Genomic DNA, 18,569 nt, shown 5'->3' on the forward strand with positions numbered 1-18,569 from the left:
GCCTCTCGCCAGAGGGAGGGCTCTGAGGCGCAGGGCGTGTGTGGCTGACAGTGGGTTTCCCCAGGAGCCACGTCCAAGAGGCACCGAGAGCCTTTAGCTATCTTGGGGAATTCTGCTGGCGAAGGGCTCGGTGCAAAACAAAGGCCAGTCTGTCCTCGGCATTCCAAACGGAAACGTCGACTCTGGGGCCCACACAGGCCCACCCTGTCAGCTGCCACAGAAATCTGACCAGTGGCCCGCAGGGTGGTTAGGGCCCAAAAGCACAGGCAAAGGGTCTCAGTGAAGGGTCACACATATATCAAGAAGGGGACGGCTCCAGCTCTGAACGTCCCATGTCATTGCCCTGAATATGGGACTGCACAGGCCTCTGGTCCAAAGGTTCCCACAGAGCAGAACTGTGTGTTTCCCACCCCCTTCTGCTCAGAGATGGCCGCTGCAGCCGCACATGCATCCTGTAGGTCCCCGAGGCTCGAGACACTGGGAGCTCAGGGGAAGCTCTGGTGGGTGTGGGGGTCAGATTCCTGGGTTCTAGGCCTGACTCCGCCACTTCCTTGCTGTGCGAATCTCTTGCTAAACCTTAATTTCCTCATCTGTAAAGCAGGGAAATCCTAGCACTGAACTCCCAGGACTGTGGTAGGATTCGACAAGATAAGATAATCCCACAGAGGGCACTTAGGCTAGCAAATGGTAGGAGCTGGCGTTATCCTGTCTTCCTCTGAGGGTTGGCACGCCTGGCAGCGGCTACAGACGGAGACCCTGGGAGAGACCCCATATCTGAGGCAGGGGAGGAGAGGTGTGAAACAAAGGAGCGGGTGCTCCAGCATGGCTGAACCTTCAACTCCACTCCACTGGCAAGACTTTCTGGCCCTCTGCCAGGGTGTGAGGCAGGTGGGGCTCAAGGGAAGCTCCACTGAGACTCTGCAGGGTGGGGCGGCAGGCCCCGAGTGGCAGGCCCACTCAGCTTGTGCTGCTCGGCCTGACGTTCCTGGACTCTCTCCACAGGAAACGACACGGTCAGCTCTGAGGCCTCTTGAGGCTTGGCAACACTCCCCTGCCCTGCCACCACCACCCAAGGTGGCCAAGAGGCGCACAGCTCCCTTGCCCTGCCACTGCCGCCCAAGGTGGCCAGGAGGTGCACAGCTCCCCTGCCCTGCCACCGCCGCCCAAGGTGGCCAGGAGGCGCACAGCTCCCTGGGAGTGCCAGACCCCCAGTCCTGTCCTGAGGGGCCGAGGGCAGTATGGGACGGAGGGAGGGGATGTGCGTCAGCAGGGTCAGCTCTGAGTGAGTCATGCTTTGGCTATGGCCCTTTGGGCTGCCACAGTGTTTTTCTCTTCTAGGAACTTGGTATGCAGCTCGCCTACCCAAAAGAAAGGAGGAAGGAGAAAGAACCCTCAGCAAACCTCACGTAACCCCAGAAGAGGATTTCAGATTTCAACCCTTTTTTTCATCCAAAGCAGGTGAGTTTGTCCCTCTCCCTGGGACCTCTCTGTTCTGCTCCTCGGAACAGACGAAGGCCTCCAGCCTGTCTATCTGCCACTAGTCTAGCTGGAGTCGGGCAGGGGCAGGAACTTTTCCAGGTGGACCTTCAACTGAGTGAGGGTGAAGTGGGGCTCCGGAGTGGAGGGCGTGCCCGAGGACACACACAGAGCAGCGTGTCTCTCTGCACCGCACCACCCTGCCCCCTTCCAGAGCACCCGTGACTCAAGTGAAAGGCAGCCAGAACCCCTGTCTGCCCCAAAACACAAAAAAGGCGATTATCACATTAAGGAAGTGCAGCCAAGATGTTGGATCTGAGTGACGTATCAGGGTTCTGCAACCTGAGGGACGAACACACACGAACACGAACGCACGCGCGCACGCACAGCAGAGCGGCTACACTGCCACACTCAAGAGAGGTGCAATCTCCTGACTACATTCCCAGAACCCAGGAGATCTGGAGAAGTGAGAGTCAGAAGCAAACCCACCAGTGACACAAAGAGGCTAGGAGTGCTGGTGTGGTTAGCTGGCAGGACCCCCGACTGGGCGTTCCCATGACAACCCTGGGGATGCTCATTTAGAGCCAACGAATGAATGGCTGCCGCTGAAGGCCCAGGAGCTCTCTAGTCCAGATGGACTTAGGTACTCAAAACACAAGTCCTGTCTTTGTGAACAGTGAGCCTGCAGCCAGAGCAGGACAGGACTGGCCCAGGGTCCCACAGAGGGCCAGGGGCGGGGCAGGGCCCAACCTCCCAACTCTCAGACGATAAACTTTCCACAGCTCAGGGCTGGGATGCTCAGTGCTCCTCAAAACCTGAATTCTCCCAGGATTCTGAATCCCCCTAGAATTCAGAGCTGTGACTGGGGAACCGCTGAAGGACGCTGAGCCTCACTGGGGTGTCCTCATCAGCCATGCGGCAGGCCTCATCTCCGGAAGCAAGCCACGAGGCCCGCAGTCCCTGGCTGGATTAGCACCAGGGGTGTGCTTACGATGGCCAGACCCCGTCAGGCAATTTCACAGCTGTTTACTTGCACCTCAGGCCCAGCTTTCCAGGAAGGTAGAACCACCACCTCTCCCGCACAAGGAAACGGAAGCTCAGAGAAGGGGCTGGTACCCCAGCATGTGAATTCCTCCAGTGAGTAAATAATCAAGTGAGCACATTCTCACGGTCTCCAAAATAACTAGAGGCGGCGCTGGGATGTGACCAGGTCTGACCCCCACGTGCGTGCTGCTTCTGTTGTCCCTAACTCACTCGCACAGCCAGTCCAGGACCCAAGCAGCCCGGGCACTTCCTGTTTCCTTCCCTCCTCCCCGTGGAGCACGACAGGGCCAGGTTCTTATCACTTCACTTTCTCAGGCTGGCAAATCTCCACACATCCTTCATAAATCGACTCAGATGGCAGTCACTGTTCCCTCCATGTGCCCCCAGCTCTCTGCACGCTTGGCCCCCGTACGTGGTACTCATCTGGTCAGCACCCCATCAGCTGGTGAGCTCCATGGGGGTCGTGGTGGCAGCTGGGAGTTCTTGTCTGCAGCCCCAGCGCCAAATGGTGCTGGCGGAAGGAGGAAGACGGGCTTAGCTGCTGCGGTGTGCAGCCTCCCCCCGATGGCGACTCAGGCTGGAGCTGTGGGGTCTGGTGCCCCCCACCCAGGGGCCAACTTCCCTGCAGCTTCTTTTCCTCTCTGACCACTGTGGCTTTCACCACTTGATAGGGACAGTGGGCTCAGGGCCCTTCCTGTGCTGGGCAGACCACGTTATGCAATAAGTCACCCATCACACCACTTCTGCTGAGACTCGTGCTGCCTGCCATTTGTAAGCCCTCCAACCCACTCAGCACCTGGGGTGACAGAGGTGATGGAGGCAGGCTCAGGAAGCGGAGGGAGGTGCATCCTTCCCAGCCCTGTGTTTCTAGCATCATGGTGGCCCACAGAGCCATCCCACCTGCTGTTGGTCCTGGGCACCTGTGTGGTTGGTGCCCCTCCGTCACTGCCTCAGACCACTCTGAAGGGGCCCAGACCCTCTGTCGAGGTGCAGTGATGGCCTGAGACTGGGGCCTCAAGTGATCTCCCTCCACCGCTGGCTCACCAAGGATTCTGGGGTGAGCCGCCCAGATCCCCTCCGAGTCCAGGGCACTCTCCCTGCTGCTGGGAGGGCTGCCTTCTGAGCACTCCTAGCTGCGCTACTCTCCAGGAAGCCCCCTTAGCCAAAAGAAGCTGCCTTGCCCAAGGCTGTGCCCCTCCCTAGGGACGGCCTGCATCCAGTGGCTGGTCGCTGTGGGGCACAAAGGCCGTGCCCGCTTGCCTTGAGCTGGGCTGTCTCAAGGACCCTCTGGCTCTGGAGCTCTTTAGGCTGAGACCCTGCTGTGACTTCCCTGCAGTTCAGCTTCTCCCTTTGCCCAATTCCAGCCCCTTTCTCCCTGAGAGCACTCCCCATAAACCTCCCGTGCAGAAACCTCTGAGTCTCTCCTGAGGAAACGGGCCTATGGCAAGGCCTCAATTTTCTCTTTCCTTCACTTTTATAGTCATTTACTGAGCACCCACTAGGAGCCAGGTATGACCCATGGATGGACCAGGGAGGATGTCTAAAATTCTGTCTGCGACTCTGAAACTCCCCGTCTCAGCAAGCACCACACATTCCCATGTGACAGGAGGCAGCAGCAGGCATCCCATCCCTTGGCCCTGGGATTCCTGGAGAAGTGGGCCGTTTTGAGTCAGAATCACCGTGGGACACCGCAGGCACTGGGGAGCTGTAGTGCCTGTCCCAACTCGAGGGTGACAGCATCGAAGAAGAAACGGGAATCTTACCTTTTATTGAGCACCATGTTCCCGAGCTTCAGGTCTCTGTGCACAATGTTTTTCTGGAAAACAACAGGCATGTGGTCGGTACCGTAATTGTGAGAGATGCGATCAGGGCCCCCCTGTAAGATGTGGGCTCTCCAGGTGTTTGGGAAGGCAGGAAACACTCATGATATGTCTCTTTAGGCTCAAACCACAGGCAGATCAGGACAATTCTAAGGCCTCATTATCCATGCGTCTGAACAGGGTAATGTACCCTATCGGTGTCTGCCCACCCAGGGCAGTTTCCTCAGCTTTCTCTCCCTTCAGGGCAGCAGCTCGTGGGCGATGCCACTGGCCTCTTCCCCTCCATCAGACATCCTAAGGACGGGCTAGATCTGGGGGTCAGAGGTGAACTGTCATGGCTCTGTGACAGAAGCGGTGTGCCTAGAAGAGGCCCGGTCTCCTACAAAAAGCTCAGATGGGCTGTGGCCACCCAGATGGATATTCCAAAGTCATCAGCAGAGCTGAGAGACTACAGTTTAGTCCCTGACTGATGGGAATTACTGCACGGGGTCTGCTGGGCTGCCCGGTCAGCCCCCACCAGAGAGGTGGGCCGTGGCCACCGTATTGTGCCTCACCTGGTGCACCTGCCATTCAGCCACTCTCCTTCCGGACACCCCGGCTGCAACGCACACCTGGGTGAGGCGGGACAGAGCTGCTTTCTGCTCAGCAGCAGCAAGAAGGGTGGCTTTCCATGGGTCGCAGGGAGGGAGCGGCAGGGGGCAGGGCCTCACCTGGTGCAGGGCCTCCACCACGCGCACCACGTCGTAGAAGATGACCACGGTCTCCCGCTCGCTGAGCCTCTTCTCCTTGATGACATAGTGCTGCAGGTTGATGAGGTCGGCGGTCTTGTCACTAAAGTCATGTGCACAAAGGCAGTCCAGGACGAGGCAGATGCGCTTCTTCATCTTCTTGACCATTCGGCTAGATTCTGTGTCTTCGACGATTTCACAGGTGCGGTCCTGGGAGGCAAGAGGGTGGAGCAGGGCTTGGCTGTGGACTCGGCAGGGCCAAGGACAAGGGTCTGGGACTCTCCTCTGGAGCTAGATACTCAAACCAATGAGAGAGCCCAGAACAAGCTTGCACATGCGGGTAGAGGGGGACTGAGGCCTGGGCAGCCTGGACCGTGGCCACTCAGCACTGCTCAGCTTCTCATGTGCAAACGCCAGGCCCAGCAAGGCGCTGAGATTAAAACATCTCAGGTAGGCTTATTGCTTTGATCATAATGCAAAGGATTTGGATTTAAAGCCCAAGTGCCCTCCTTAGCCCAGTGCACAGGCAGCGAACCTGGGGTCTAGGGCATCCTCCCCTCCACAGCACTCTCAGATGCCAACAATCACCAATGGAACGTCCTTCCAACGTTTAAGATGGTGGAAGTTAAGGAGAGGTCAATCTCACGCCTGTAATCCTGGGACTCTGGGAGCCCGAGGCGGAGGATCGCTTGAGCTCAGGAGTTCGAGACTAGCCTGAGCAATAGTGAGATCCCACCTCTACTAAAAATAGGAAAAAAATTAGCTGGATGTGGTGGCATGTGCCTGTAGTCCCAGCTACTCAGGAGGCTGAAGCAGGAGGATTGCTTGAGCCCAGGGGTTTGAGGTTGCTGTGAGCTAGGCTGACACCATGGCACTCTAGCCCAGGCAAAACAGTGAGACTCTGTCTCCAAAAAAAAAGACAGAGGTCAATCTTGGCAGGCTCCGAAGGCCACACAGTGTTCTGTGTGTCCATGACAACAGCTTTCCTCCTGACAGTCACACAGTGGTGGTTAAGAGCATGGCTCTCACCCTGGACGTCTAGGTTCAGGGCCCAGCTCCACCTCATCTTAGCCGTGGGACCTGGGGCAGTTTGCTTCACCTCCCCAGGTCTCCAGCTCCTCATCAATGCCTCCTCACAGGTTGCTGAGAGAAGGAAGTAAGACACCCATACCCAGGGCTCAGGAAGTAGGTCCTGCCACCCCCACTGTGGCTGCAAGCTCAAGGCTCATTTTTCTTGCTGAAAAGTATTTCAAGTCAGACAAAAAACAGGAACAACATGGGGACTTTCGCCCTACAAACTTGACGAGGCCCTTGGTGTCATCCCCAGAAGACTTATCATTCCTTCTGGGGAGCTCTTAGAGGACTGAATATCCATATTTTTCCTTAAAAGGAGGATCACACCTCTTATTCACTCTTCGCCTGAGGCCCTAACACAGTGTCTGGCACACAGACGATAAGCTAGAAATACTTTTTTTTTTTTGAGATGGACTTTCACTCTGTCATCCTGGCCATGGTGTGATCATAGCTCGCAGCAACCTCAAACTCCTGGGCTCAAGCAATCCTCCTGCCTCAGCCTCCCAAGTAGCTGGGACAGGTGTGCGCCACCACATCTGGCTAATTTTTCTATTTTTAGTAGAGATGGGGTCTTGCTCTTGCTCAGGCTGGTCTCAAACTCCTGAGCTCAAGCCATTCTCCCGCCTCGGCCTCCCAGAGTGCTAGGATTATAGGCGTGAGCCACCACGCCCAGCCTAGAAACACTTTTGATCCCCCAGGTTCTCTCATCCAAGATGACATGAACCAAGGCCACACTTTTAAAGATATCAGAGACAAAATACTAAGAAATCACAATCACCCTCAATTTGATTTCATGTTTAAGGGAAATGCTCTAATTTTCGGAGTTGCCTCTAATTGCAAATCTAAGAATAAAGACCTTGGTGGGGTGTGTATGTGGGTGTAGGAGGCATTTTCCATTTGCTTTATTTCAGGAAATCAAGCTGACAAGGAGTTTTTATTGCCTGAAATAGCAATGACGATGAGAGTGTGCCCTCAGCAGCTCAGTGCTTTACTCTCCCATTCATCTTCCCAACAGCCACATGGGCTGGGCACCATTATCATTAGCCCCATTTTACAGATGGGGAATCTGAGGCCTAGAGACCTGAACTGACTTGCCCAAGGTCACGCCACCTGAATTCAGGGCTGTCAACATCAAATCCCGTGTGCCCTCTCTGGCACCATGCTGCCTCTCAAGTAGCAGGTCTACCTCAGCAAGAGCTGGGCCTGGCTCAGGGCCTGGAGGAATCTCTGTTGAGGAACAGGGCTGCCCCCAGGCCAGGGCAGAAGGCCACCCGGTCATTCTGAACCCAACTCTTCATTTCTAGAGACACAATTTTAGCTCTGCCCCTAGGATGGCACTTTTCAGGGTACAAGTTGTTAATTAGTACCTTTCCTAAGGGACCTGGAACATCTGAGTGCAGGAGCCTGAATTGCCTGGGCAGGCAGAAGAACTGCTCGTACTAAAAACAACTGTGGAGATCTGCAGCAGTCCCAAATGCTGATTCCTCCTCATCGCCTTCCCCTCCACCCTGGCCTGGCCAATTCCTGATGACACAGTTGTAAAGAGCCTGGGTGTCTTTTTTTTTTTTTTTTTTTTTAAGGTCTCACTCTGTTGCCCAGGCTAAAGTACCATGGCATGCTCATAGCTCACTGCAGCCTCAAGCTCCTGGGCTCAGGTCATCCTCCTGCCTCAGCCTCTCAAGTAGCTGGGACTACAGGAGTGCGCCATTAATGCCTGGCTAATTTTTCATATTTTTTTGTAAAGATAGTGTCTCACTGTGTTGCCCAGGCTGGTCTCAAACTCCTGGCTTCAAACAGTCCTCTTGCCTTGGTATCCCAAAGTGCTGGGATTACAGGCCTAAGCCACTATGCCTAGTCTCTTTTTTTTTTTTTTTTTTTTTATTAAACCAAAGTATTTTACAGAACTGGGTGTCTTTAAATGACTTCCTGTTTTCTTCTTTTCTCGGAAAAGCAGCTCTTCAAAGAAAGCCTGGCTGCTGTGAGATGCAAACTGTGTGCATTCCTGCTAGGCTATGACCCATCACCACAGGAGCACCACGACAGCTAGGCCGGCCCCAGCCTGACCTCCAGCCCACCCCACCCAGGAAGTTCCGATGCATGGCTGGGACACCAGGGGTTACATGTCATGGGCTGCTCACAGTACGGCTGTGGCCCCAGCAAGCGTCAGTGCCTGCAGCCAGCCAGGGGTGGGAGCCAGGGGCTGGAGGACAGGCCACTTACCTGGAAGAGCCCGTGGTGGTGGACCACGCCATCCTGCGTGTGGAGCAGGGAGAGGAGCGAGTACTCGGTGTGCAGCAGCATCTTGCCCTGCCTCTCCTCTTGGCTCTCTATGCCTTGGTCCCCCCTCTCCTCGAGCGTCAGGATCTTTAGGAATGCACAAAAACAAAACCACAAGACCAGGACACCTCACTTCACACAGCAGGGCGACCGAACGGCGGGGCAGGGCCTCACTTTCTTCCATGAGACACTCGTGCACAATGCACACACAGACACCAAGTGAAATCATTTTTCTTAATGTGATAGCGATGTAATTTATGCACAAAGCTCTTTAAATCAGGAGCTGTTGCGAGTGAGACTGTGTGAACTTGACTGTTTCATGGGAAGAAATGGCGCTACTCCTGTTCACAAGTGACGTAGATGTGAAGGTAGGGGCGGGAGGAGTGGGCTGGCAGGGCTGGCCTGGTCCCGAGGTGCCCCTGCCCCCACACCTCACTCACCTTCAGCTGATAGAAGTCATCCGTGCCATCTTTCCTCGCCAAACACTGCACGATGCTCGGCACTGGTGAGTTGCCCAGACGGGGACCTATGGCGCAGAGAGCCGCTGGCTTACTTTTCAGAAGGTCTGGCTACTGTGCAGCCAGGTTACCATGGGGTCTTTGACTAAACCTTCTTTTCAGGAGGGCAGCACAGTTCACACCCACTAGCATGACTGCCCCCCCCCACCGCCCCCGCCAGGTCTCCTAGTGGAGAGTTTCCACGATCTCCCCTCCAGAAATGGAGAAGGATGTGTGTGCATCTGCCTGAGACACACCCGGCTTCCACAGGCACATTTCTCAAAGAGAGGTTTCCAACCGTGGGTGTGTGATGGAATCTCTGGGGAGCAGCTGTTAAAAACAAGAGATCCCAGGCTGCAACCTGGACGCTCTGAACAGCAACTCCAGGGTGAGGATCCAGGAAACTACAGCTCTAACAAGCTCCCCTGGTGACTATGATACACCTGCCTGGCCTCTGTCCAAGTGCCAGCTTTTAGGACGTCCTGTACTTCTAGAAATGCTTAGTGCTCGTTGTCCTGTGACAGCATCCTGCCTGAGCTTTCAGAGTGGAAATCAAACTGTGTCCCAGTGCCACTGCTCTGCGAGAAACCCTTCACAGAGCCCCACTGCTCTTGACATACCACCCAAACCTCCAAGGCCTTGCATGATTGGGCCCACCTTTCTAACTGAGTAGGTTCCACCCCTGTCCCCTGCCATACTCCAGCTATAGTGGGCTCCTAACTCCTAACATGGTAAGCGCTTTCCTGCCTCTGGCCCTTTGCACTTGCTGTTTCTTCTACCTGGAATGCTTCCTGCTTTTCACACAGCTGCTCTTGCTCATCTGTGGGCTCAGATGTTACTTCGTCAGAGGCCTTTCTTGTCTACACTATTCACAGGCCCTTCTCACTCTGACATCATCTTGTTAACTTCTTTCAGGGCACTTGCACCACTGATGATGAGCTGGTATGTTGTTTCAACCCTCTGTTTCTTTTCCCAGCTGGAATGTTACGTTCCAGGAGGGCGGGAACTGGTTTGACTTATCCACTGCTGCATCCCTGCCAACCGGCATAGACCCGGAGAGTAGCAGGCACCGTTCGCTATGTGCTGAATGACTGCAGCTGGAACTATCCTGTGCCCATAAAGTCCAAAATGCTGTCCCAAAGCAAAACTCACACCCAGTGTCTGGCTGCTGGGAGAGTCAGGGTCCTCAGAGCCCACACCACCTGCAATCCTGATCACAAGCACTCTGGACCTGCCAGTCCTCAGGCACCATGCAGAAAGGCCCTGCTGCTCCTCTGGCTGACTGGGAACACACAACGCCACGGGATTTCTTGCGAATTTTCCAAGAAGCTTGGGGCGGGGGGGCTATACAAAATGCTTTATGAAATTAATCATGCCATCCAAGAATGGTCTAAGCGGTGCCTTGGATGATGGATCTTGGGTTCTAATGCAACTATGTGCTTCCTGTGGGGACATCAACATTCTGGGGGCACATATAGGATTCTCTGGGGGAAGAGACAGAGGCTAGCTGTCAGCTTAGACTGATCTAAGGCTGGTGCAGCTACAACAAAACTGACAGCCCTTGGTGCAGAGTGACCTGAGGCCTGGGTCTTCCACTGATATAAATATACTCCACTTAAAGCGATGAAGCTAGGGACCAGGCTAGGAGCCTGTCAGGACCCCACGCTGCTGTGGGTGGGCCACCTCACTCTGGGTGTCTGCAGGTCAGATGTGCAAGCCAAAGGGCCCTGCCCCTGCCCCCTGCACGCCATTCCCCCCAGGGTCAGAGGCTTACCAAGGATGAATGGTCCAGCTCTCTTTGCATTATTTCCAGAAATTCCACTTCCTAGAGCCTTCGCCCTGGCCGACGTTTCCCCAGCTCCTCTGTCTGATGCTCTCCGCTTCATTCTCAGCTCTGGACAAGACACAAAAGACCCCTTCTCACTGAGTAAGTCAGCGAGGTTCCTTATGCTAACCCACCCTGCAAGCCTTTAACTTGTGATGTGTCACGCAGCTGCTGCTGTTCCGCTGCAGCCACCACTTCCTCCCCCTGCTGGAGGAGCATCCAAGGTTCCCGGTGACAAAGAACCACAGCTCCTTTACTTGGGACTAATTGGGCACTAAAAGTGGACGTCCTTTAAGGCAGCACATGCGGGCTACAGAGGTGGGGAGCCAGCATGCTGCTGCGAAGGGACTGGTCAAATTCAGAGAGGAGAAAATTGGGCTTTGTGCAGATGCAAAAGCCAAATAAGAGCCCCAAGAGACCACCAGAGAGGCAGAGAGAAGCGCCAGCCCCATCCAACTGAGCCCCAGCCCTGAAGCAACTGTTCTCAAAGTGAGGCCTTCCCTCCAAATATGTACAGCCGAATGCCCCGAGGTGCCCATTCCTGGGCCGTCTCTGGGGAGTGGGCTCCGGGAAAGGGATGTTACACATAAGGCTTCTTATGCCCACGAAGTTTGACAACTACTGCCCTAAGGACCCCTCTCCCCAACTCTCTTTGGCTCTCAGGTCCTCTCAGATGAAAGAACACCCCAACGTTGCCAATGGGGGAATTACTTTCTCTTACCTCTCCTAAATTCAAATTTTTCCTTAATTACTTTAAAGAAAAAATAAAATAGGCTGGGCATGGTGGCTCATGCATGTAATCCTAGCATTTTGGGAGGCCGAGGTGGGAGGATCGCCTGAGTTCAAGACCAGCCTGAGCAATATGGTGAGACCCCAACTCTACAAAAAAATAGATTAGCCAGGTGTGGTGGTGCACTCCTGCAGTCCCAGCTATTGGGGAGGCTAAGGCAGGAGAATGACCTGAGTCCAGGGGTCTGAGGTTGCAGTGATCTATGATAACACCACTACATTCCAACCTGGGCAGAAAAAAAAAAAAAAGAAAGAAAGAAAGAAAGAAAAGAAAAGAAAAGAAAAAAAGAAATAAATTGTGTATTTAAGGGTAAGCTAAAAGACACTACTGGAGATGGCTGGGCACTCTCATCTGCCTGATAATCCCTAGTTCCTCCTGAATTAAAATGAAGGGTGGACACGGTAGTCAGATTCTGGAAGACATTAACCTCTTGACATGGATAAAAAAACAAGGCTGGGTACGGTAGCTCTCACTTATAATCCCAGCACTTTGGGAGTTGAGGCAGAGGTTCTCTTGAGGCCAGGAGTTTGGGACTAGCCTGGGCAACACAACAAGATACTGTCTCTACAAAAAATTAGCTGGGTGTTGTGGCACATACTTATAGTCCCAGCTACTCTGGAGGCTGAGGCAGGAAAACCCCAGGAGTCTGAGGTTGCAGTGAGCTGTGATTGCGCCACTGCACTCCCGCCTGGGCAACAGAGCGAGACTGTCTCCAAACAAATGCACAAACAAAAACAAAAAAGCTGCTTCTTCCAGCTCTCCAAAGTCAAACACCTGGGGAAAGCAGAGTCCAGGAGGGGGGCAAGGAAACAGGTGCTCACAGGTGAGTTCCACACAGGGAAGGTCACAGGTCATAGGGATGCCCAGTTCAGGTGAGGGGCTCAGGGAAAATGTCCCTAAGGAAGGGATACAGGAGTGGGCTGGGCAAAGGGCAAGGATGTTCTGGGTAGAGGGGCCTGGGTGAGCAAACATACATAGATAAGAAACGGCACGTAGGCAACAAACTCCAAGTAGTCTGTGTCACTGAAGTGTCGTGAGGCAGGGAATGGCGAGAGGTGGCCCAGAGATGGAGGCCTGATGGCCACCTTAGGAGTGTAGCCTTTACCCTTCTGTAAAAGGCTCACAAACACAGAACTTCAAGCTTCTCCTGTCATTTTCTTCTTCATACAAAAGTAATTGGTCAGCACTTTGGGAGGCTGAGGCAGAAGGATCACTTGAGGCCAGGAGTTTAAGACCAGCCCAGACAACACAGCAAGATTCTGTCTTCATAAAAAATAGAAATTAGCCAGGAGCAGTGGAGCAGTAGTCCCAGCTACTCGGGAGGCTGATGGAAGGATCATTTGAGTCCAGGAGTTGGAGCTTGCAGTGAGCTGTGATTGCACCACTGCACTCCAGTCTGGGTGACAGACTGAGACCCTGTATCTAAGGGGGAAAAAAAAAGTAATGGTGTTCCCTGCAGAAACATTAGAAAATATAGATACACTACAATAAGAAAGTAAGGTGCCCATAATCTCACCTCCTAGATGTAATTGCTATTAACATTCAAGCAGATTTTTCCTATATGTTTGTGTGCATGTGTATATAACGTTTTCCTTATTACAAAAATTTGGACCACCCTGTGATGCTTTTTTGTAAGCTTCCTTTCCCCCACCTAAAATATATTTTAAGGGTGAATTTTATGGTATGTGACATATATCTTAATAAAGCTGTAAAAAAACAAAGCAAAAAACCATTATTAACATCCCTGCATGGCAATTTTCTTCTGCAGCATCACTTGGGATAGCTAAACAGTCTCCTTGGTACAGATACATGATGCCTTATGTGACCGTTCCATATTTATGGACATCTAGGTTCTTTCCATGTTTTTTAATTAACAGTCATGCACACGTATCTTACCATCTTTATCTCTTTCTCTCAGGATAAATTCCAAGAAGTGGAACTGCAGGGTCAAATGGGGCACATGTTTTTAAAGGTATTTGGCTCACACTGCCAGGTTGCTCCCAGGATGGCTGTGTCAACTTATAGTCCCATCTGGGAGGGTGAGACCCAGAGCCTGAACGGAGATTGAGTATTTCCTTAGTCTTACAAGTGGTCAGCAATTTGAGGGTTAACAAAAAGTATACCTTTTTTTTTTTTTTTTTTTTGAGACAGAGTCTTGCTCTGTTGCCCGGGCTAGAGTGAGTGCCATGGCGTCAGCCTAGCTCACAGCAACCTCAAACTCCTGGGCTCAAGCAATCCTTCTGCCTCAGCCTCCCGAGTAGCTGGGACTACAGGCATGCGCCACCATGCCCGGCTAATTTTTTCTATATATATTTTTAGTTGTCCATATAATTTCTTTCTATTTTTAGTAGAGACGGGGTCTCGCTCTTGCTCAGGCTAGTCTCGAACTCCTGACCTCCAGCGATCCACCCGCCTCGGCCTCCCAGAGTGCTAGGATTACAGGCGTGAGCCACCACGCCCGGCCAGTATACCATTTTTAAAACTCGTAATTCTTTATTTCTGAGGGTGAGTTTGTTTCACGTGCTTACTGGTTGCGTGTACTATTTCTTTTATGAATTTCCTTCACGTTCTTTTTCTGTTTTTTACTGCTATGTATGTAGTGTCATTGCCTTTTAAGAGCTCCTTGTATCTTAAGGACATAACATAGGATGTCATTTTTTTCATCTTTTAACTTTCTTTTAATAAAGAGGTTATATTTTCACAGTTTGTTTTTACTGATATCCCTAGAGGCTCTCCCCTGCTCCGAGAACAAGCGTGTATTCACCAGTTAGGTTAAATCCTCCCATGCTGTTGTTTTAGCCATTATTCTAAACCCTAGAAGACTGACTACAATCAGTGAACTAGAAAGTAGGAGAGATGATCCAATGTGCTTCTAGTTTAATCTACCAGGCTCTCCTCCCATCAACCGCAATTTATTTTCAGAGCTGTGCCACTGAGGAGCAGAGCCACTACAGTAACTAGAACGGTGTCACTCACTGGGCCCAAACAGTCCTCAGATAAAGCAGAAGCCACGATTAGGCTTAGCTGGGCCTTCTGCCAAAGAGGCTAATGCTGAAAGCAGATTCAATGTCATTCACACAAAAGCAGAGAAGAATGAAACTGCCTCTAGAAATATCTTAAAAAGCTGGGCAGTAAAGTGTCTGCCACAGTGTTCCCACTCTTTGCTTGGCTCACTCCCATGCCTCCTTCTCAATTTAAGTATCATTTCTTCAGAGAGGCCTTCCTTGCCTTCCTTGGTAGCCCCGTGACCAACGGGCCTCAATTAGTCTCACTCATAGTATCCTGGAATTGTCCTTCATAGCACCCTCCAGATTTTATAATGATGTATTTATCTGTGGGTTTACATGATTAATGTCTGCCCCAACCACTAGAAAAATTCTACCACCACTAAAAATTCTATGAGGGAAATGTATACATATGTAAAAAACATAATATAAATGTATGTAAAAAATACATGTAGCCATTGCACCCCAGTGCCTGGCTCCGCAGATACTCCATGAATGAATGGGTACCTTCCCTCCTTGGTGATGGTCATGACCAGGGTCAGTGGCCCTGTGCCTGTCCTGAGCTGCCTGCTGCCCCTGGTAGCAAGTTGGTATCACTATTGTTCTGACCCTGTTTCCATCTTCCCTGGAGCACTGAGCCTCCTCTCTCCTGGTTCCCTGGAGAAAACCATGGAGGCGTGTCCTACCTGTGTAGACGCTGCCTACGCACAGCCACGGTCTAGACAACAGTTTGCCGGGAGCAGCTGCAGCACAGACAGTGAGTGGGCTCAGCCTGACCCCACCCACCCCACTCAGGATTCCACTCAAGCAAATGGCATGGGAACTGCTCCAAGATACAGGCAGCAGACGGGCAGAGAGAAGAAAAAGATGCTGGCAGAAGAGGGAGCAAGGCTGCCTCCCTTTCCTGAACACTGCTTCCCGCTACCCAGAGCTGACTGAAGCAAAGGAAGCATGTGTATATAACGTTTTCCTTATTACAAAAATTTGGACCACCCTGTGATGCTTTTTTGTAAGCTTCCTTTCCCCCACCTAAAATATATTTTAAGGGTGAATTTTATGGTATGTGACATATATCTTAATAAAGCTGTAAAAAAACAAAGCAAAAAACCATTATTAACATCCCTGCATGGCAATTTTCTTCTGCAGCATCACTTGGGATAGCTAAACAGTCTCCTTGGTACAGATACATGGTGACTTATGTGACCGTTCCATATTTATGGACATCTAGGTTCTTTCCATGTTTTTTAATTAACAGTCATGCACACGTATCTTACCATCTTTATCTCTTTCTCTCAGGATAAATTCCAAGAAGTGGAACTGCAGGGTCAAATGGGGCACATGTTTTTAAAGGTATTTGGCTCACACTGCCAGGTTGCTCCCAGGATGGCTGTGTCAACTTATAGTCCCATCTGGGAGGGTGAGACCCAGAACCTGAACGGAGATTGAGTATTTCCTTAGTCTTACAAGTGGTCAGCAATTTGAGGGTTAACAAAAAGTTAACCCTTAAAAGAAGCATCGTGAAGAGGCAGGCCCAGAAAGCCAGACGCTGCTGCAGGCTCACTGGTAGGGTGAGCAAAGACAAACTTCCTGGAGACAGGCCCTCCCTTCCTTTCCCCGTCCCCTGCTGATGTACAGGGACGACCTGCCCCACCCTTAACTCAGCCTGATGTGTGTCCCTCCAGAGACACACCTGCAAATGGCCACAAATCCTCCCATGGGGGAGGCCCGCTCAGAGGGACCCTGGCTCCCCAGTGGGATCTGTGATGGGGAAAGTCTGGCTACTTAGTCTCAGGAGGACATGGGGCCCAGGCCCCTCCAGAGATACCTGGTCCTTGGGCTGGGGTGAAGGGTCCTGGCCCAGCCTGGCTCAGGTGCAACTATTTGCCTGGTGTTTCCTGGGCTCACTGCTCAGCTCCCCAGGAACTCAAAAGTCCCAGCTTAGAAGTCACTGAAGCTTTGAATCTGTCAACTCTTCCACATTCTATCCTCACAAGTCGGCACCAGTCCCCTTAGAACCTGAACTCAAGAGGAAGTTCAGTGAGGTAACAATGGTCGGGGGAGGCCAGGAGAGAGGCACGAGAACCCAGCCTGGCACCCCGCCTTCTGCAGGCCACAGCTGTGCTCCTCGATTCTGAAAGCAGGGGATTCCACTGCTTTGCCAAGCCCGGGAGTGAGTGCGGGCCTCAGCACGAGAGGCCCTCAGCTCTGGACAGCTGCCATGGTACGCACGGAGTGGGGAATGCCTGATCCTACACTGTCAATCTGGGGCTAGCGTCATCTCACCCTAAAGCTGCTGGGCAATATGAGCCCAGCTCTCCTAGCAAGGCCTAGCTAATCAGAGACACATAAGGGTTCCAAGGCTAAGGATGCTCGGAGTCCAGTGGTATGGTGGGACAGGGCACAGCAGAGTCGGGTGGGGTACAGCCAGGAAGGACACCGTGCAGCAGAGCATGGTTCAACCTGGTGGACGTACCACTAACCTCCGAAGGAGGGGGGAGGGCTGCAAAGAAAGATGGTACTGAACGAATGAAACGCAGTCACTGTCCTCCCCAGCTCAGTCTGTCCTCAGCTCCTCCTAGCTATAAAGCAGCTGAAGCCTGGCCAAGGCACGGAGAGTCCTGCCACTCACTCGCAGAAGCATCCCCGCAGGCATCCACACGGGAGCGCACACACGCTGGCAACTACCTACTTGGGGCACAGTAAGGGACTGTCCAGGATGATGAGGCCACCAACCTCCCTGGATGGGTCCGTCATCACACTCCAGTCAGAAGCGAAGTGTGGGTGGCGGAGAGGAGTCTGGAATTAAGACCTGGTGCCTGTAGCCCAAGATCTCTTGGAGGAGGATTGGGGGAGGAGGGCAGAGCACATATACTGCGCTGTAAAACTTTTACTGTCGAAGGACATAGCTTCTGGGTGTGCGCGTTTGTCGAAACAATTGAAAAGCACAGTTAAAAGATATGTGAAAGTCATTGTGTATAAACAGACCTCAATAAGCAAATTTTAACCCAATGGTCAAAGTTAATATCACTAGTAACAGAACAAGCTGACATCACATGCCTTCTGATATGATGCACTTAATAAAGACGCATGATTCATGCTATTTTTTTTTTTTTTTTTTTGCCAAAAATGTACAACCTGAATCTAATCTTGAGACAAACCCAGACTGAAGGCCATTGAACAAAATGAGCCTATATGCTTCAAAAACATCAATGTCAGATAGTTAAAGAAAAGCTAAAGAACTATTCTGGATTAGAGGAGATTATACAACAAATAAATGCAATAGGTGATCCTGCAGGAAAAAAGTTATATGCTCAAGTGTTTTCAGGTAAAGAGTCACAATGTCTGTAACTTACTCTCAGGTCCCCGGAGGCAGAGGAGAAAGTTCAACCTGCTGGAATAGTTCCCAAAACCTGATTCACAGGTTCAAAGGGACCTGCTCGTGGGTACGCAGCACACAGCGGCAGAACTTGGAATCTCATACATGTTGGGCAGAGACAGCCTGGCACACGAACAGGGTTCAGTCTTGTACGGCCCTCTCTCCCAAACACTGTGCTCAAGAAATGGGGGGGCGGGGAAGAGGCCTTCATGTAATCTCTGGGTCTGCCACCTGGTGGCGTGTTTCTGTAGTGTATCTTCAAAGGGCTCCTGGGCACCAGGTGCAGGATGGTGGGGCACTGCTCTCCCTCAAGCTGATGATCAGGAAGGATGCACTCCATCGGGAAGAGCCAGCCTCAGCCACTTGTGTAATTGGGGCTGGACAGACAGAGGCCAGCAGGCGGCAGTATCTCCATCTTCTGCTGTGGAGGTCCTCGAGGGGCTCCATGGGCTTCAGGAAGAAACCCAAACTCCTCAGTGAGCCTGAGCAGACCCAGGCTACCTCTCCGGCTTCATTGCCCTCACATGCACCCTCCACCCACCCACACCAAATGACTCACAGTTCCCTGAGTGTGCCTTGCCCTGCCCTTCTCTCCCTGGCTGGTTTGTCCCTCTCCCTCAGTCCTCACTGAAGTGTTACTTTCTGAAGCAAGTCTCC

The 18,569-nt window shown here is 52.2% G+C and overlaps 1 protein-coding gene across 2 annotated transcripts in view; it reads right to left on the reverse strand.

The window, feature by feature from the left end:
* STK40 (serine/threonine kinase 40) overlaps positions 1-18,569 on the reverse strand; it is a 42,932-nt gene that overhangs the window by 11,198 nt on the left and 13,165 nt on the right. For both annotated transcript variants that reach the window (XM_069479767.1, XM_069479766.1), the window contains exons 2-6: positions 10,691-10,810; positions 8,860-8,945; positions 8,363-8,506; positions 5,051-5,278; positions 4,284-4,336 (exon numbers count right to left, since the gene is read on the reverse strand). In XM_069479767.1, coding sequence (XP_069335868.1) covers positions 4,284-4,336; positions 5,051-5,278; positions 8,363-8,506; positions 8,860-8,945; positions 10,691-10,802 — 623 coding nt within the window. In that variant the 5' untranslated portion in view covers positions 10,803-10,810. The remainder of the gene's footprint in view (positions 1-4,283; positions 4,337-5,050; positions 5,279-8,362; positions 8,507-8,859; positions 8,946-10,690; positions 10,811-18,569) is intronic.

This window comes from Eulemur rufifrons, chromosome 8 (genome assembly GCF_041146395.1).
Source record: "Eulemur rufifrons isolate Redbay chromosome 8, OSU_ERuf_1, whole genome shotgun sequence".
Taxonomy (NCBI): domain Eukaryota; kingdom Metazoa; phylum Chordata; class Mammalia; order Primates; family Lemuridae; genus Eulemur; species Eulemur rufifrons.